Source organism: Epinephelus lanceolatus, chromosome 5 (assembly GCF_041903045.1).
Source record: "Epinephelus lanceolatus isolate andai-2023 chromosome 5, ASM4190304v1, whole genome shotgun sequence".
Taxonomy (NCBI): Eukaryota; Metazoa; Chordata; class Actinopteri; order Perciformes; family Serranidae; genus Epinephelus; species Epinephelus lanceolatus.
In genome coordinates this window covers 7047069-7068078 of record NC_135738.1, presented here as the reverse complement: position 1 = coordinate 7068078, position 21010 = coordinate 7047069, and the positions used below count along the sequence as shown (strand labels likewise).

The 21010-nt window shown below is 42.1% G+C and overlaps 1 protein-coding gene across 1 annotated transcript in view; it reads left to right on the top strand.

Moving 5' to 3' along the window:
• immp2l (inner mitochondrial membrane peptidase subunit 2) overlaps nucleotides 1-19946 on the top strand; it is a 257629-nt gene extending 237683 nt beyond the window's left edge. Inside the window, exons 5-6 of the mRNA XM_033635297.2 lie at nucleotides 7701-7803; nucleotides 18634-19946. Of these exons, the coding sequence (XP_033491188.2) occupies nucleotides 7701-7803; nucleotides 18634-18759 (229 nt within the window). The 3' untranslated portion in view covers nucleotides 18760-19946. The remainder of the gene's footprint in view (nucleotides 1-7700; nucleotides 7804-18633) is intronic.
• Nucleotides 19947-21010: the final 1064 nt, after the last annotated feature.

Below are 21010 nucleotides of genomic sequence, written 5' to 3'. Positions count from 1 at the left end.
ATTGAATTTGGCGTCTTCTCTCAGCCAGAATGGCGAATTTGCTGCCAGCTTTAATAACACTGCCTCATTTAGTGATCCTCCCATTACAATGTCATCTGCAAATGGTCAGCTGATTTTGGATTTATCTCCAGAAAGTTTCACAACTTTTTCTGAAGTCTGTTTCGGTGTTTTAGTCCACCACTTTGCTCCAGACTGAAATGTCTGATGGGAATCTATTGGACTGGTGCAGATATTCTCTCTCCACAGGATGAATCCTAATGAATGTGGTGATCCTCAGACGTTTTAATCTAGCGCCACCAGCAAGTTTTCACTTATCCTTAAAAATATCTCAACATCTGCTTGATGGATTGGCACAGAATGGACATTCAGCAAGCCAGGAGAGAAAAACAAAAGCCTCCCTAGAGGGGTGTGGAGAGTTGAAGAGGCGATGATATGTGTGAGATGAATCTCAGTCAAAAATCATACTCCCTCAAGGATTCATAACTCATATTTTAACACAGAGATGTCAAACACACATTGTTATCATTTAGTGTAACTTCCACTTCCTGGGGATATCATTATCTCTGATGTCCAGCCACAGTAAATGTCTGTAAAACTGCTCAGAAATCACAGAATAAAGACGCTGCAGACCTTCATCAGTATCATCATGTTTTTAAGTTTCTTTCAGTATCAAAGTTTCCAGTGATGACTGTCTGTACATCCGTGAGTACACTGCAAACAGGAGCCGCTAACAGATAATTCGGCATGCTTTTAATGGCTTGGTTTGTAGGAATGTAAACAGATAGAGGCCAAAAATCTCAGAACAGCATCAAGCAGATGTAGCTCACATTACAGCAGCACATTTGATGAGCTCTTGGCTTCCTGGTGGCTTTAATTTTCTCTGGCCTCATATTGGTTCCCAGATAGCCCTTTATATCTTAGTGTGAGCATGTTTGCATCTTGTAGATGTCAAATTTCAAAATGAGCTGATGAAAAAACAAAAAACAAAACAAAGATTCGCTTTCAAATATAAGGACGTTGCACCAGGAGGGATTTCAATCACAGGAGGACCAGTGAGAAACAGAATACTGTGGCTGTAATTGTTTTTACTCAACATTGTCCTCCTCCAAAAACAGCCACATAGGTCATTTGTATAAACAGCCAATAGACCCTTTTAGGGCTGATGTCACGATGACGCCATTTTGTTAGCTGGAGGCAAAACATGACTCTCTCAAAACTTAGATATTTTGCATACCAGCCGCCACTGCCCATCAACACCAGAACCAAGACAACTATGGTTAATGCAATAAGATGAAAAGGACTTGACAGAGGCGATCATCATAAATGCTCGCATTCGCAACCTAATGTCTTTTGTTTAGTCTAGTCCCAGGACTACTAAGAGAACTGTTACCACAGTAGATTGTGAGGGTAGTGCAAATTTAGGTGGTTGACAGTTGACAGTTTTAGGTCCAATCCCAATACCCCTTAGCCCTTGGCCTTACCCCTAGCCGTTGCCCACTACCCCTTGACCCTCAAAATGAAGCAACGAGGGGTAGGGGTTGAAATCTTTCCCTAGGAATTGGGACACCACTCACAACGTCACCGCGTTGGTTACGTTCACACATACATAACTATTTTAAACAGGAAGCTGCGAGCCATCTACATTTCCAACCGGCATCTACAATGGAGTCTCCATTTGAGTTAATCCTACTGATCATGTTTGCCGCATTCATCATGCTTTGTTTAATGAATGACAGATGACAGGGGACTTCTGCTAGCTAGCTACGAGCTAACATTACGAGGCAGCATAGTTATACTAGCTGGCGTGTTATGGTAATGTGAAAAATCCGACAATTTTGCAGAACAGGACAGATGACAGACGCCAGATAGTGCGAGCTAGCTAGCTAACAAGCAACCTGACGACGGTAATGTTAGCTATGTATGAACTTTTTTCCCCGTCTCTTGCTCGGTGGTAGCCATGGCGACGTCTACCCCACGCTGGCAAGTCAGCATCTGAAATCCCTCAGTCCAAAGGGCTAGTTTCATACCCACTACGCCTCGTTATGCCCCTATTACCCCGACACGCAAAAACGAATTGGGACACCACTACCCCTCACGGGAACACACAAATGTAGGGGTAGGGCTAAGGGGGGCATTGGGACGGGCCCTTAATGTCCTTTAATTCTGTATTACTGTGATGTCTTGTTTTGGAATGCTGAATTTCCCGTCTGCACAACAGATTTACCCCTGGGTACTCAAAAAGCAAAAAAAAATGAAAATCAAAATAATGTCAGTTTTAGCAGGTTATCCATTGTAAGTGATATCAGTTGATAACAACACTTATTGCTGTATTTTGTGCATACAAACGTTGTAGCAATATGTCCCCAGATAGAAGTTGGACAGGACTGTGTGTACGACTGTTTTAATGAGACACAAGTGCTAATAAACAGTACATTACTGCAGCTTTCACTACTGGTGATGTGCAGAGTAGCCATCTTGGATTTTGAGGTGGGCATTGGTGAGGGTCTTCCAACTTTCCAAGTCGGAAATCTGACTTCTAGTTAAAAATTTTAACTAGGAACTTGCAAAATTTGACTTTCCAGTGTTAAAGAAATGCCTTTTTTTATGATTGATTATTCTTTTGATCTTTCAATCCAATAAAACACCAAAATGAAGTGAAACATGATCTAAGAGTCCAAGGCAATGGCATCATCTTGTTGTGTTTGACCCAAAGATACTCTGTTTACCGTGATAGAAAACAAACCAAAAAAAAACCCCTGTAGCCAGCAAGTGTCTTTTTGCGTATTAAATTACTTAAATGATCAGTTAATTATTTAAATACTTATTAAATAATAATTGTACATTCTGTATTTTTAGAAAAAGTGAATCCAGACAGAAGTGAACCTCTGACCCTGGTAGTGTTGATACTTTACATCAACTCTCTGAGCTACGCTGGACTTTATGCATGATGAAATCCAGTCAACTGTAAATGTTTCATTCCACATATTTCCATCCAATTAAACTGAGCTATGACTGTCAGGTGATGTAAGAGGCGATACTGAAGACACATCGTCTCTCTGTCAGCAGGAAAATCAAGCCGAAAACAAACGGAAAAGTTTGGCAATTGACAGCTTCAGTCCAAATACATAATGACCAGCTGCAGACTTTATGAGCATAAATCAGTCAACACACACACACACACACACACACACATTCACACATACACACATACAGGTCAGAGCAGGTTTAACCGTCTTAATCCAGTGTGTGTAGAGCCTGCCTCATTAAACTCCTATCAACCTCCTCTGCAACATTCATCAGCTGCCATTAACACTGATTAAAGCAGGTGTGTGTTCTCAGGGGTTGGGGATGGGGTGTGTCTTCAGATTCAGTTAAAACACATTGTTCAGACAGTGATGAGCCATTTGTAGCATCTGGAAGCTCTTTGAAGCATCCGCAGTGTCACCATGTGTTCTCTTGTTATTTCGGTGTGTATGAGTGTGTCTGCTGTGTCCAGGAATGGATGAATGTGTCTGCTATTTCTGGGTTAAACCCTCAGTAACAATAATGCTGTCTGTCCGGCTCAGGTCAGTTTGAGGACTCACTGGAAGACTTTCAAACACGTGTTCATAAAAACAAAATCCAAGACAGAATAGTGACTGGACTCCAGATGAATCACCCCAGTTGTTTTTAAAAGTAAAAAATAATCAGTAACTCTTCACTATTTATTCTATACGACAGTTTGTACTCTTTCCTTACAAACAAATCTGTCACCACTTTTGAGTCTTGTGGCATCCCATAGGTTGATAAAAGTTTCCTCTCCCAAATTCAATCCCTTCCCCACAAACCAATGTACTCTACATTTCAAAACCAACCCAGTCATTTCTGCAAACCGATGATATGTTATATTTGTACATTGTTATGTAGTGGATGTGTTGAAAATGTACATTTTTAATAACACTGTGGTTAACATGTAACAAAAACCACCACCTAAATATGGTTAGGAAAAGATAATGTGTTACCTTAAATACCCATGTTCAGCGGCACAAAAGCTGCTGGAACAGCAGCAACAGGTGACTGATAAACACTCACGTTCAACTGCACAAAAGCTGCTGGAAAAGTAGCAACTTGTTGCTTAAAGACAGCCATGTTCAATGGCACAAAAGCTACTTAAAAGTGATCACGCATTACTAAAAAGCACCCATGTTCAACAGTATAAAAGCTGCTCGAAAAGCAGTGACTTGTTGCTAAAGGACACTCACGTTTAACTGCACATAAGCTGCTGCAAAAGGGACAACAGGTGGCTAAAAAAACAACATTTAACAGCACAAAAGCTGCTGGAAACGTGATCACACATTACTAAAAAGCACCCATGTTCATCGTGATAAAAGCTGCTGGAAAAGCAGCAACAACGTGTTGCTAAAAGACACCCACATTCAACAGCAGAGAAGCTGATGGAAAGGTGGTGACTTTTTGCTAAAAGGCACCCATGTTCAACTGCACAAAAACTGCTGGAAAAACTACAACAGGTGGCTAAAATAATGCTCACGTTCAAAGGCACAAAAGCTGCTGGAAAAGCAGTGACTTGTTGCTATAAGATATCCACGTGCAACTGCACAAAAGCTGCTGGAAAAGCAGCAACACAGATAATAAATGACCACATTCAACAACACATAAGCTGCAGTAAAAGCAACAACACGTGAATGAAAAACACACGTTCAACTGCACAAAAGCTGCTGGAAAAGCAGCAACTTGTTGCTTAAAGACACCCATGTTCAATGGCACAAAAGCTACTGGAAAAGGGATCATGCATTACTAAAAAGCACCCATGTTCATCGGTATAAAAGCTGCTGGAAAAGCAGCAACAACTTGTTGCTAAAAGACACCCACATTCAACAGTAGAGAAGCTGCTGGAAAGGTGGTGACTTGTTGCTAAAAGACACCCATGTTCAACTGCACAAAAACTGCTGGATAAGTGATCATGCATTACTAAAAAGCACCCATGTTCAGTGGCACAAAAGCTGCTGGAAAATCGGTGACTTGTTGCTAAAGGACGTCCACGTTCACCTGCGCATAATCTGCTGCAAAATGGACAACAGGTGGCTAAAAAAAACCACATTCAACAGCACAAAAGCTGCTGAAAAAGTTATCATGCATTACTAAAAAGCACCCATGTTTAACTGCACAAAAGCTGCTGGAAATGCGGCAACGAGTCTCCAAAAAATGCTCATGTTCAGTGGCACAAAAGCTGCTGGAAAAGCAGCAACAAATAGCTAATTAACGGCCATGTTCAACAACACATAAACTGCAGTAAAAGTAGCAACAGGTGACTAAGTTCAACTGCACAAAAGCTGCTGGAGAAGCAGCAACTTGTTGCTTAAAGACACCCATGTTCAACTGCACAAAAGCTGCTGGAAAAGTGATCACACATCACTAAAAAGCACCCATGTTCAACAGCACAAAGCTACTGGAAATGCGGCAACGAGTCACCAAAAAATGCTCATGTTCAATGACACAAAAGCTGTTGAAAGAGCTACAGGTCACTAAAAAAATAGCCTTGTTGAGCTGTACAAAAGCTGTTGGAAAAGTGACGACTCTGAAAATGGCCATCCTGCATGATGAGTACTTTTACTTTTGTTACTTTATATTTTGATGTTAATACTTTTCTATTTAGATTTTGAATGCAGGGCATTTACTTGAAACAGAGTGTTCTTAAAATGTGGTATTACTGCTTTTACTGAGGTAAAAGATCTGAGTCCTTCATCCAGCACTGTTAAAGGTCAAAGTTCAACCACACTGAATGTGAAGTAAAACCAGTTAAATGGATTGTCTGCCTGTCTTTGTTCAGGCAGATGTGTGAGCTGCATCTGAGTCAAAAGTCACACTCCTTCTAAGAGTCAGTCAGATCTTAACACAGAGACTTCAAACATAGTGATACCATTCAGTGTGACTTCCACTTCCTGATGATATCATTATCTCTGATGTCCATCCAGATTTAATGCCCATAAATCTGTTTAGAAATCATCGGGGTAAATTATTATTATTAAATTATTAAATTATTCAAGGAAATGACTGGCATAATTCTTTGTTTCTTTGCCCACTGACTGCAGTTTTAAATTCTGTAACGCAGCACTGACGTGCGATTTCTCCAAGCACCGAATAGGTTTTATTGAAACGCTTCAATTCTGCTCAGAGGCATCACAGATATTCGAGTAAAGAATGATGAAGGAAGTGACCGGGGTCGATCCACAGTTCCTCCTCTTAATTTCAGTGTTGAGGTATCGTCACCTCACTGGAGTTTACTGAAAGGAGTCCTGGCACATAATTAAGGTACAAGTATGCCAGGCAGTTAATGGAGAAAAGGTTCATCTAAAAAAATGAGACGCTGAGATGAATTTAAAAAGCACAGATTGATGATGTGACCGTACGAGGGAGGGTTCTCTCCCTGCGGCTGTTTTGCTCAGACTCTCCATCTCTACAGACCAAACCTGGTTAAATAAAAGGCTAAATACAGTGAAGTCAATCGTCCTTGGTTCTGTAAAGATTTCACAGTTGTTCTTTCTCAAACGTAGCAGAGAATTGGTGTCATATAGGCTGTAACCTTTTTTTTATTCCTGCAAAAAGGTCCCAGCTTGTTTTTTTGTGAGTCAGTAAATTCAGCTGCTGTGGCTGAATCAATATTTATGTATCCAAGGCCTCTTCGGTCAGCCGGCCTCCCGGACCGACCTGCACACACACACACACTCACACACTCACACACGCATTAAGAATCACAGACAAATTTCCATTTAAAAAGTCACTGAAGCTATAACTCACAATGTTCCCCCTCTAAATGATAAATCAGGGCTGGAACAGGCCCATAACAGTCCGGAGGGATGATGAAGGGCGTTGGACCTTCTCCTCATAAACATGACGACCTGATTGAAGCAGCTACAGCATGAGACGAACACCACCACTATCACCCCCTCCACCTCCACCCTTATTAGTCTGAATGTGTCCTCGGATCAGATCTTTGTTTGAGCGATAAGGCGGCGGCGGGAAGTGACGCCTCAGGGATGATTTAGAGGCTGACGATTAACGATAATGAAATGAAAGAGATAATTGTCCCAGAGATCTGATCCGCCATCAGCCAGGACCTTAACCGCAATTTTCCCCCCAAATCTTGATATTATCAGACGTAATGAAGCAATTATTCAAGTCAGAATCTGTTTCTCACTTCAGCTTCACCATTTCCTTTAACTGTTATGTTTCTGTTTGTTTTGCAGAAACTGTTAATATTAAAAGCTGCTTTCTCAACAATAAAACACGCCCACATCAATGCATCAGCTCGCTTTGTTTGTGACGCAGATGGTAAGCATAAGACCTGCTAAACATGTTAAGATTGTGTGAGCATCGAGCCGATGTAAGCACTTACTGCCTCACAGAGCTGCTCGTTAAAACACAAATAAAAGTGTCTGTATGTGTTTTTAAAGACAACACGACTCGAGGATTCCTCCAAATTGTCTTCCAGCTCATTATTGATATTGTGAAAGTCAACACTCAGTGAGCTGAGAGGACATGTTGGTGTTTGGGTGCGCTAATGGCACTAAAACAAAATCAGGCATCTTTAAACAAAAACTCTCAGCTGCTTTAATATCATTAGATTTCACTGCCTCCAGGAGTTTTTCTTGCAGAGGCCTGATTAAAAACCTAATCTTATTTTTTATTTCTCCTCTCATCAGGACTCTGGGCTACAAGAACCGGTACGTTCGAGTCCCTGATGGTCACTTCTGGATCGAGGGGGATCATCACGGCCACAGTCTGGACAGCAACAGCTTCGGACCGGTATGAACTCAACCCACAGATCACCTCTCAGACTATCCACACAGTGCATCCCCAAAGTTTTCATAAATGTAACAGTTTGATCACTTTTTTCTCTCATGAGGCTGAAGCACAGATACAGAACCGCTGCATAATTACACAACAAAATAAATAATAAAATAATCGTGACTTGACATTGCAACTAAACTGTGAGCACATCCCCACATCCAACAGTGTTACCATAGTGACTGACCTTGTGGAGACTCAAAGTAATGGTCTCAAAAACATCTCACTATATGAAACTATGTTTATTTTTTGGGGATTTAAAGTTTGTAATTTTGTCCAAAAATGCCATGTTTTCAAAGACAGCATAAACAAAGTCTCGCAAATATTTAAAGAGACAGTCACCCCAAATCAAAAATATGTATTTCCCCCTATACCCAACAAAATGAGCACGTCAGGGTTCCCACACATTTTCATGGACAAAATTTCAAAACTTTTCCATGACTTTTAAAGGACCCATAAAAAAAAAAAATTTCCCAAACCATTCACATCGTATAAAACAAACAGAACTGTACAGTATACTTTACATCAAATGTTTATTATTGTATAAAAATTAATCAGCAACCATTTCCAGTCTTCCGATTGTTGGTTATGTTCATTCATTTTTCCGTAACCGCTTATCCTGTTGAGGGTCGCGGGGGGCTGGAGCATATCCCAACTGACACTGGGCAAGAGGCAGGATACACCCTGGACAGGTCGCCAGACTATCACAGGGCTGATCTCATTCACGTTCACACCTACGGACAATTTAGAGTCACCAATTAACCTGCATGTCTTTGGACTGTGGGAGGAAGCTGGAGTACCCGGAGAAAACCCACGCTGACACAGGGAGAACATGCAAACTCCGTACACCCTGGGATTCTAGCCCCCCACCCTGGGTACGAACCATGAACACTCTTGCTGTGAGGCAACAATGCTAACCACAGCATCGCCGTGCCGCCCGGTTATGTTCATCTTCACTTCAAATACTGCAAACTACGTGCACAGGTATACAAACACTCACTGTATATCAATCTGGCATTGACTTTGATGCATGAGGGAAAATGGAACTATTCTTAATGCATTTAATTAGAAATCCATTCCCAGGTGCAAGTGTAAAAGACAATTGCAAAATAATAAGGTAGGCAAAAGCTGTGAAAGCGGACATGGAACGCTCCAGAAGATTACTGCAACAATTAATTTCATCACACACAACAACAACAATACTATTACTTTTCCTATATCTATGTCTTTTCCAGGCCTAGAAAATGAGACTGTGAAATTCCATGACTTTTCCAGGTTTTCCATGACCATGGGAACCCTGGTGTGTGTTTTTAAAACACTGGAAAACCTGCTAAAAATGGGCGATAAGCTCCCATTGCCTGAGAGGTTTTTTTTTTTGTTTTTTTTTTTCCTGGTGTGTCCTGTTTGATGTCACGGACGTACCAGGAAACATTAGTTAGTAAACAGCAGAAAGCAGCATGGAGGCCAGTGAAAATGTTACAGTGGTTATTTCTCTTTCATATGTTACTTATTCAGTCTCTTTGCCAAACTCATTGCAAACTAATTTGGAACAATGTTCTAGTGCTGTTTAAATGGAGACAGATTGGATTTTGTGGTGGCGTGTCATTGCATCACCCCAGCAAAAGGGCTAAAATTAGCGCATCCACAAGTGTCGTGTATCCAACGCTGCCGATGGAAGCCAATTGTAGCTAGTTATTTGACCCAGGAATGAATGCTAATTGTAACCCTTTCCATTACATGAAAAAGCCAGATGTTTGTGGGTGTTAGTGTATATTTTGTGCAGCAGGAAAGGGACTTTAAGCTACCTGTGCTGCTGTTTATCAAACTAGATAGTTTTGGTGTGAGTTGCAGAGTGTTGGAGATATCAGCCGCAGAGATGTCTGCTTTCTCTCCGATATAATGGCACTCAGCTTGTGGTGCTCAAAGTGCCAAAAAAATACATTTGAAAAGCTCAACTTCAATGTCTCATTCCAGAAATCATAACCCAGTTACTCAAGATAAGCCACGGACCTTGTTGTGAGCAGTTTCATGTAGGAACTATTGTCTTTCTACTGAACTACACCCGCCAACCATATCAGAAGGAAGCATGCATCTACTGTACTGCTAGCTCACCTACTGAGTTAGCTAACAGCTCAGAGGGGGAGAACACCATTAATGTTTGCACCTTGCACTGTCACGAGCACAAGCTTTTTGTCCATGAGTAGATACACACTTCCTGCTGCGCTGTGATACAGTTAGCAGACGAACAGTTGCTTTAACACCAAGACGTCAATAATAACTACTGTCAGGCGGTACACCCTTAAACTGCTCCATTCAACTCTGATGGAAAACCATGTTTTTAGGCGGAAAAAGAACATGGAGCTTAGTGAAAATCCATGGATAAATGGTGTGTGTGTGTGTGTGTGCATTTTATGTCATAGGTCAGGGTTTTATCTGTCCAATCTGATGTTGAGCTGGGTTTACCTGCATCTCCTTCAGACTAGAGCAAAGAAGGAAGGAAACTGAAATGACAGCTTATTCACTGTATGCAGCAGTGGAAGAAGTATTCTGATTCTTCAGTGAATGCACCTGTACCACAGTAAAAATACTTAAGTAATACTCAAGTATTTCAGTTGAAGTCTGTGTAGAGGACAAGTGTGTTTACAGATAAGGATGTTTCTGTTCAGGGCTCAACAATAAGGATTGCCCAATTGCCCGGGGCAAGTAAAACTCAAGGTCAGGCATGTAAACTAACACCTCACTTGCCCGATCGGGCAAGTTGCTAAAAATCGTAAAAGTTAATAACTAATTGATAAAATAAATGTATTTTAAAACGTGCTCTTCTGCTCTGATGCAGCGGTCTCTCTGCCTGAAGTCACAGGCACAGCTGTGTAACAATGTCCTGCCCACAGCCCCCATTGATATTATTTTGCGCGACAGACGCTTCATATAATAAAATAACAATATACTATTTATGGTGTTACGCCATCGTGTCATTTCTGTCTCTACATGGTCACACGTTAACAATTGTCCTCTGCTCTCTGTATCGCGCACGGCGGAGTTCCGCCACACACACAGGTGATCACGCTAGAGCGGCTCGGGCCGCATTTTCCTGACCAAACCTGACCCCGAGCCCGGTGCAGTTTGTCAGCTGACAAAGTTATTGAAATGGACAGTGTGTAAATAACCAACAGACTGCTGTTACGCACAGACAAACACGCTGCTCGCACAGCAGCTCAGCGCGGCACTCATGCTGAGCTTGTGTTGCATTCAGGCGTTGTCACGTAAATAACAACTTCCAACACTTAAATAGGTCATAGCACAAAACAGCAGCATGTCAAGTGACTTTTTACTTTATTATATTCAATAAAATTGTATGTTCCTAAATCTTGAGACACCTCATATGTAAGCTAGACAGACATTTCACCTGCTCATTACTGTGCACACATGTACTGTATGTACTTAGTCCTAAAGAGCCCTTCTGGTGCCAGTAGATACACAGAAACATCCCAGCAGGCTGTGCTGTGCAAGCATACAAAAAAGTTTCACGCATTTGAAAATTACTTTTCATGCGTGTGCTTCACCTCCGCTGCTATAACTCCATCCTAGGGGAAACACTGCTGTGTGCGTTTTGTGCAACAGGTGGATGTGGTAGTCTACTGGTAGAGTAGAGAGAGAGCTAAGTAGCGTTGAAGTAGAGTAGAGCAGGGCAGAGAGATGGAAGCAAAATATATTAAACCCGGTGTTAACACAGCAGAACTGGAGAGAGGGGTGAAAAATAAATAGAGGTGGGCATGGCTCAAGTAGGGCGCAAAATTATAGATGGAGAATGATTGACAAATTTTTCACTTTAAGCCCTGACACTGTCATATTTGTGTAGGAATTAATCTACAATACATGACATATGTTGTTTTGATTAATAAATACAGTGTAAATAAAGATTACATAACATAAAATAACTGCAGTCTTTGTTATTTGATAGCCGCTTAAATTAAACAATTTTTATAGGGCAAGTAAAAACTGACTTCGGGCAAGTAGATCTCTGACCAACTTGCCTGACTGGGCAAGTGAAAAAAAACCTAAGCGTTGAACCCTGCTGTTGGTCCATCCTGACAGATGCTACAGCTTTACCTCCAAACATTAAGATTTCATTAACGCTGCACTTCAGGTTTCTCTGATGCAGACAGAGTATTAACATCCTCACACTGACTCCTCCTCTCTGCTTGCTGTTTGTAGTTCGACCCTCTCGGGCTGAGCGGTATGAAATTTTCAGCAGCAAAAGTGTTGTTTGTTATGGACGGCACATTACAGGCCAGACAGAAGGCCCCGATCTCCAGCTGAAAGGAATCTAGCCAAGGAGCTCAGAGGAAATCCCCTCAGATCTGAAACCCAGAACACACGGACCAACAGCTCAGCAGAGCTCCTCTGGATTTATAGTTTCCTCCTGAGACGTTTCTCTGTGAAGGCAGCAACAGCAGCCTGTAGTTACACCAGACAGGAAGACAATTATCTTTTGTGTTCTCATGTAACATTTATTTAATAACATTCAGCTTCAGTGAAGGTCAATAAAGCTTGAGCTAATATAACATTTAATTAATTTTCACAATAAAAAGGCTGAAATTACCAACACATAAACAGCGTTAATAGATTTTTGTTTATGTACTGGAAAAATAACACACACGTTAACACAGTTATCACAGTGCGTAGGTAAAGCACTTGTTGAACTCATAAATAATCAGCTTAATGTAACTGATAACCAAGTAGTTTTAAAGGATGAAGCATAAACTGCTTTACTTTCTACCTCCAGCACATTTGTGCAGGCGTCCCAACGTAGTCACCAGTAAAATGTTGGTATATGTAGTTAGGTTTAAGCACAAAAAGCACTCCATCATTGTCAGGAAGAGAACCTTTTGGGCTTAAAATGCACGGTCTTGAGGGCACAATCCTCGCTGGAAAATCAGCAATGTCTCAGTAATAAACATCCGCTTTCCATACGTAAAAAAGGGTCACTTCGAAACACGGACATTTGGTGGCTTTTTTTCCACACAGATAGGCTCAGATTGTTAGTATAATTATCCAACAACATAACGGAAAGGAGAAATGAACGTCTGTGTTTACCTTTAGCTGGATTCAGACATGTTCCTCTGCCTGTTGCTGCTCCCTCTCTCTCCTCGTCCGCTCTTCAGTTTCAATGAGCTCTGCGACCGTGTACGTCTGTGTACTCTGTGTTCAAATAAATACGGGCGGTCATCAAATTCAAATGGTTCATCCAGATCCAGTTGGTCAAAATATGGTAAAAATTCGGACATTATTATACTAACAATCCGACGCTGTCTGAGTGCCCTATAATTTAATATAACGCACGCTCACGGGCTGCAGGCAGGTCAGCTCTAGCTTCGTACTGGAGAAATGTCAAATACTGAACATCCTATCACTCATTTAGACAAAAGTAGATCGGAAAATAGGGCCCAGGTTGAAAAAAACATTAGTTCCCCTTTAAAGTGTCTGAGACCACATTTTCCCCATTTTACGCCTACATGTTAATTGTGCTACATGTTGGCAGAGAAATCATAAGACACTTTTACAGGTGGTGTAAATGTCTCTCTGTCTCTGTCACTCTCCCGGTATTTTGGACTTTACTTCCCAGTGGGGCTGAAGAGCGGCTGTCAGCTTCCATCCCTCCTAACAGACATCACCATCACGCACTTCACAAAATCACATAATCTCTTTTTTCTCGCTGAATGGCTGAAACTGTGGCAGCATCTCGCCGGGCCTCCACAGCACTGTGTTTCTTTTAATGGGAGAAAAACCTCATGTCACACTACGCACTCACATCTGACAGTTTAACGTCACTGCCAAATATTCATACCAGGAGGAACATGACTAAAACTGCTAAATCAATGGGGTATATTCAGGACATATCCCCCATCCAGCGAGGAGGTCTCATTTGAATAATATATTCTTTTTGAATGTAGCCTGCAGTGTTCGCTGCCACCCACCACACAGTCTTTTCACTCAGAGACACATCAGCTCCCACAAATGATGCTCTCAGCCTATGGGTCGATCAGAGATAGCTCAAAACAAACACCCACAATCTCTACATACAGTATGTAGCGTGACTATGTGGAGTTTTACTTTTCTTTAAGTTTTTGTAGTTGAGACAAAAAATTCAAAACTTTGAAAAATATGTGAAATGGCGGAAAACTCTGAAAGCAATACGCAGACAAGATTTCATGTCAGTCGATCTCATGCTGTGGGAAGTATGGCCTATTAAAATGTTTAAAGGTGCAATAAATAAGATTTTTACTGAGCCCAAAGCATGAAATGACCACAGTACATCTGCAGGGGGTTGATGGAGGGGGTTGATCGATACCAGTAAGTCAGCCAGCTGCTGAGACTTCTGCCTCTAAGAGCTCTGCACTCATCCTGATATGGACATGAACACAGGAAGGAAGGAACCAATGGACCAAAGAGAGAAAGAAGAGAGAAGAACTATGAACTCAGGAATCAACTAAGGAACTCAACAAGTTAAAAAAAAAAAAGGTCAGAAATGCAACCAAATAACCAATGCACCAAAAACAAACTAACCAAGGAACTAGTAAGAGAAAGCTGAAGAGGGAAAAGTTAAGCTACAGAGGGATTTACAGTAACAAACCAAAGAAGATGACTAAGCAGTTGAACGATAGCTGAACCACAGCAGGAACCACTGATATTCCCTTTTTCATCAGCTTGGATCAGGTTATGTTCAAGTTCCTGCAATTAACATTGAACATTTTAGAACATTTCCACTAAAAATTCAGAACCTGAAAAGTTAGTCCTCAGCTGAAACCAAAAAATAGCAGGTTTTCTTTGATCTGAGGTGCGAACCGTGACGACATCAGTGAGCGTGTCATATGGTGCGTTCGTTTTGTATTCAGAGGTCGGAAATTCCCAGTTCCCAGTTATGGAAGTTTAAACTCAAACGCACCCTGAGATCGGATTTCCAACTCAGAAACTCGGAGCAACCGCATCAACCCCGACGTACGAATTCAAGATGGCTGCCGGTCACATACATAGTGAGTAAAGACTCTGCTAAAGTACTGTTTATTGCAATTTTATCTTATTTGTTTTACATTAGGTCAGCCTCATCTGCGGCGTTCATCAGTTGGAGTGCATGATGGTTTTGAAGCTGTCTAGGGCAACAAAGGCTTTCTTGCGGGCATCCATGTTTTTTTCCGACTTGTCCACCGTTGTCAACTAGAATGCAAAAACTGTCGTCAACTCGGAGGTGACGTCATTCCCACTTCCGACTTCTGACCTCCAAGTACAAAACGAATGCACCATTATTCTTCATGTGGAATGACCCACTGCAATAACATCAAGCTGTTTAAATATGTGGGTGATGTGGCTCTGGCTGGTTGGATGATCTGGTTGGTCTTCTACTGAAGGATAAAGCCATGTTTGAAGAGGCTAACTTTAGCCAGGTCTAGTCTCTATATACTCTACATTCAGTGAATGTAGAGTCTGTAGGTAAACCCCAGAGATCTTGCCTCCGGAAGAAGAGCGGAAGAGCCCTGGTTTCCGGTTGTAGGCTGTTTGTAGTCCGTGTGATATTGACCAATCACGTTTGAGACGGCTGCATTTGTTGCCAGGTTAAATGGTCCGTGTGGTGAACTAACGAGGCGGAACATAATTGGCGTCACTGCAAACTCTGAATCCATCGCAATGGTTCAGCGTATTTACTTATATATAAACGGAAGTCGGAAACGGAAATTCACCTCCTCCGCCCACATCAAACCGGAATGCCAAAAAACTGGGGGTCTGCCCCCGGAGGCTGTATCGCTGTCTGCCAGAAGTCAGACGCCGAATATAGCCGATGGGTTCTGAGAATGGCCAGGTCACTGTTTTTCAGGACTGGTGTCAGGGAAGTGAACTGGGAGTGAATGTGGCCAAAACAAAAGAACTTATAATACAAACAAAACCAAATGGAACCAGTCATGTCCTCCCTGTCGTCATTGGGGTCATCAGATAGGTACCCTCCTTTACTGGTGATAGGCACATCACACCTCCAGAGGGCTCATTGGCAACACCTCGCGTGTTCTACTCACTTGAACCTATCCTCTTAACCCACAGCCACCGGCTTGCGTGTCCAGTTGCGACAGAGAGGGCTTTGATGGCCTGACGTTGGGTTTGGCCTCGAATTCCATTTCTTTGAGCAGCGTGAGTTGACTTGCAAACCTTCGCTTTCCTGCCGCATTGCTCAGCCTCAGCTACCAGCTCGGCGTACTTAAGGCTCTTGCACTCGTAGGCCTCCTCCACAGCATCTTCCCAGGGCATAGTGAGCTCAATGATGTAGACAAGGCGCAGTGATGAGGACCAAAGCACGAGATCTGGTCTGAGGTTAGTAGAGGCGATCTCAGATGGGAAGCACGGCTGCTGATTCAGATCTGCCAGCAACTTCCAGTGGCAGAAATTTAGAAAGATATATATGTCTGTTGATCAGTGGTGTAGTGGTAGTTGATAAGGTGGGTGTACTACTAGGTAGATGGTTTGGCTACCAAGGAGGAGGCGGATATACTCTTGTATATATTCCAGTGAATCTTGGGGTGATAGGTGGATATACTGTAAACGGTCATAAACCGATATACCTGCGTATACCCTCCACTACACCACTGCTGCTGACCCAGACATCCTCTGTCAGCACTCACAGCTTTAAGATCTGGTTCTTGAGCTGGTTTCACATTTCTAGGTTAGCAGTTGTTTTTGAAATGTGCATAATAAATTAAGTTTGATTCACTAATTTTTTTAATATCTCGCTGCCTGCCTGAGCAGATAACAGCCCACTGACCTGCTCCTCAACTGCAGCAGATGAATATTAATCAGCTGCTTCATTACTTCATGTTATTAAACTAGATCTTGGCCTGCAGTTGTTGTTGATGTGGAGGCTCGTTCAGTCTTCAGCCCCTCCTCAGCCTTCCGGACGCCCGAGAAGTCAAATCAAACGCGTCCTGGTCCGTCTGCATCCGGCTTTGTGTCGGCTCATGAGCCGGAGCGCACTGGCTGTCTAAAGGTTACTCTGAAGACGGAGATGAACGCAGCACGGTGTTATTTTTAATATAGACGGCAGCTTTTAAGAGATAACAGACGTCATTAAAAAGCATTTGACATTTGCTGGCGTGTGTGTGTGTTCGACCTTATGCAAAGCAGCTCTAATTGATGCAGCAAGGAAGATGTCAGACAACCAGATCTTCAGCTGTCAGCTTGCCAGTTTTAATTATCTCTGCTGTTGATGTCTGCAAGACTGTGGACCTGAGCATGAATGTAAATCAAACGGTCTAAAATCCTCCCAAAATAAGCTTTTCTCCACATACAGCGAAGCTCTTCCTCATATTTAGTTCTGGGTTTTTTTGTAGCTCCAATAAAATTATTAAGAGCAGATGGGCTAATCATTTTAAAACACAATACTCATTTAATAAGGTTACAAGTTAGTACATGTACTAAAAACCACTCTGAGGACCCAATACTCAATGTGACTCTTTAACTAATACTAGAAAAGACGTCTGGCACAAACATTTTTCTCCTCTGACATATTTTTTATTTGCTTTAATACACTTTAGTGACAAACTCACTGGTATAACAGTTTGTTGTAGAACAATAGTGAAAGTGTCCTTTTTGTAAACATCCATAATGAAAATTTTAAAAGAACTTTAAAGGGGAACTAATGTTTTTTTCAACCTGGGCCCTGTTTTCCGATCTACTTTTGTCTAAATGAGTGATAGGATGTTCAATATTTGACATTTCTCCAGTATGAAGCTAGAGCTGACCTGCCTGCAGCTGGTGAGTGTGCGCTATATTAAATAATAGGGCACTCAGACAGCGTCAAACAACGTCAAAATACGTCCACTAAAAGTGCTTTTTTTTCACACAGATAGGCTCGGATTGTTAGTATAATTATAATTATAGTGATTTATCTTTTTATAAACAAAAGGCACATCTGCCTCATTTTTGCTGTGGTGTCCTGATACTACTCAGAGCCGTGATACTTTCACTAGTATCGTACCGTGGGTCCCAATTTTGGTACCATGACAACACTAGATGTCACAACCATTCCATTCGGAGTTGCGCAGTGAGGCGGCTCGGGTGCCGCTTAAAAAAGTGCTCTGCTCTCTCAGAGGCCAAAAGTGTTCCCCTACTTCTAATTTTACAAATTAAGCACGGGTTATAGTACAGCGGGATCCCCCAACCATCGCTTATATTTATAGTTTTTTCGGTCTTAAATTCCATTCAAGGTGGCATTAAAAATGTCTTAAAAAGTCTTAAATTTAACTTACTGAAACCTGCAGATACCCTGGAGCAACAACGACAACAATGGAAGAGAAATATGCTCATGTACTGTATAAATATTAATATGTCTTTGCTCTCATGAACCCTCATAGACGAGTGGCTCCGTCTTCTCTCCCTACATGCTTCAGCCTCCCCTTCATCCAGAGCAAGTACTCTACCTTGCGCTGACATTTTTACTTTTGTAGACATTCTGTATCATAGCAACCAGATGCAACCAAAGCGTCTCAGCTGAAAAAACACTGCGCCTCCAAAGCGCATTGAAGCGCTCCCAGCCTGGCGTTTCCTGAGGAGCGGCTGGCGTTTTCAGCTGGGAAATAACGCTTTGGTGGACACGGGGCCTGAGGGATACTGGGCTGAAAATAATGGTCGACACACTGTTAGTCATCTCCATGTTGTGTTATGTTCTTATGTCAAGATGCCTCATTGTACATCGTCTCTGAAATTCTGCTTTGAGTTATGTTTTTAGTCGTTGTTGTTTTTTCCCAGGTGTCTGTGGGGCTGCTTCACGGTCGCGCCTCCCACATCATCTGGCCACCAAATCGTTGGCAGCGAATCAAGCCGTCTCTGCCCCCAAACCGAGGACCGCTGGACACTGAGGAAGAGGAGGGGTGAAGACACACAAATACAGATTTTTATAGCTCTGGTAATATCATCTAAACTGAAACGAGGCGTCCGTTAATGTTTGGAAAGACAGAGTTGTTCACAGCTGTACGAATGCATTCAAACCTCACACTGTATCATCTGCTATTTTTCCTAGAATGTTAAACACAGGAGAAAACAGATGCTCCTATTGAGTCACTGAGTGAGTCATGAGTCGTTATGTAAACTGTTAGACTGTATATTGATTTTGTGTTTTGTTAATTTTGCCACAGTCCAGTCGTTTCCAGAGACATAAACAATTCTTCCTTAAAGAAAGACTGTCACCCCACAAACGCACATCTTTAGCTTCACAACTTTGTTTTCTGCAGCTCGAGTCAGCTGATGTTGCACCTTTGGGTGCATGTTAATAGATTCTGATACACCGTCCAGTGAAAACATTTTTTATAACTGCATATAGACTGAAAAATTGAGCGGTATTTCCCTTTACAGACGTTGCCATAGCAAAGCTTCTTTCATGTGTTTTCTGTCAGCACAGCCTTCATGCTTGTGACCTCTGGAGTGCACTTGAGGATAACAGAATTCAATTACTTTCCAGTAGGATGGGAGACGACAGTGTCTGTGTCATTATCTAAAAATCTATTTTCACTGTGCTTTCGTTTGTGTTGCTGGTGTTGTCACCTCTGAGCGGAGAGCTGCTGAGAGTTCACACAGATCCTATGAATATTCCCTCCTTTATTAAAATGCTCTGAGAGGAGAAATAAGCATTTAGTCACCCACATCAACCAGGTTATCTGAAGTCTTAATTAGAGGGAAACCACACAAGACAAAACAGCCAGCTGACTCCTGCCCGCTTCTCAAACAGCTGAAAAGCACCGTCTTTAAAGAGGCGCATTGCTGATTTGCATAAATCAAATCGAGGGAGCACTTGTGGTAAATTCAGCCAAATGGAGCTCTCAATTGTAGCTGTTGATTCTGCGATACTAACAGCTGTGTCACGGCGTAATGGGACCCTGGAAAGCACAAGTGGGGCTAAATGCAGGTGTACTCAACCCTCCCTCAGAGGCAGCGCACAACAGCGGGCTCACATCTGCATAATTAATTCACTCAAATGTGATGTGCATGTCTGTGCCAATTGAATCTGACATTTAAGGTTTATGGTTTATGTCTGAGGTTAATAAACTGCACCCTGCAGAGCAAAATGGTTGTCTATGCGTTGTGAATTAAAACCTGACCTGTTATACTAGTCAGCTCTGACTGACAAATAGCCACCCTGGGTTATAAAGCTTGTGTTTGCACATCTCATGGTTCTTTACATCCTGCATTTACCTTATTTACCGAGAGCTGGAAAGACTCATCACTCTGACTCTGTGTGTGTGTCTCTAAGCTTCTGCTCTGTTTCTGTGCCAACAAACGCTGCCGGCTGCCGCTGCTAGGATACCGGCGTTGCCGTGGTGAGATATGGCCTTGTTTAGACGCGCAGGATCAGCACACTAACAGGAAGAAAGCCGCATACCGACCCATGCTTCCTCCATCAGTTAACAGACACAGAGTCCGGCTGCAAATTTGTTTTTTTGTTGTTGTGTTTTTTATCTAATTCTCTTTATTGAATTTCCCAAAGGTTCCCAGCATACAGGAAGAAGACCCTATTGTAGAGCAAAAATGATTTCTGCCTGAAACCAACTCGCTGACCCAACAGGCTACAATACGTTTAAATTATGAAAAAATAAAATGAAGGACTGCCAGGGGAATTTCAATATTAAAGGAAAGTAATTACTCATACCCATCTTAATAGGGGCAAAATTAGTCACTCTGCTTTTTTAAATGAGATTTTCCTAGTTCTGAATGAAACATGACGTCTTTTAACTACCTGGCATTTGAAAGGCATTTTTTTTTTCGATTTAACTGGGATAGAAACGATAAGGTTAAAGCTATAGTGCGTAACTTCTGTCGCCTCCCAGTGGATAATGCGTTATTACAACTAATAAGCCGGCGGCACTTCCATGTACACAGAGTAACACTCGCCACACACCGTACACAGAGTAACACTCGCCAGTCGCCACACACCGTGTACACAGAGTAACACTCGCTTCACACCGTGTACACAACGCTACACAACGTGGCGAACACCAGGCTGCTAACATTACATTACGTTCATAGCACCATTTCCAAGAAAATAATAAAGTACTAGGTCCAGTACATGTAACAGCAACTCATACTACTCATAATATAATTATAAACCAAGTCACTTACTTATCCAACAGCA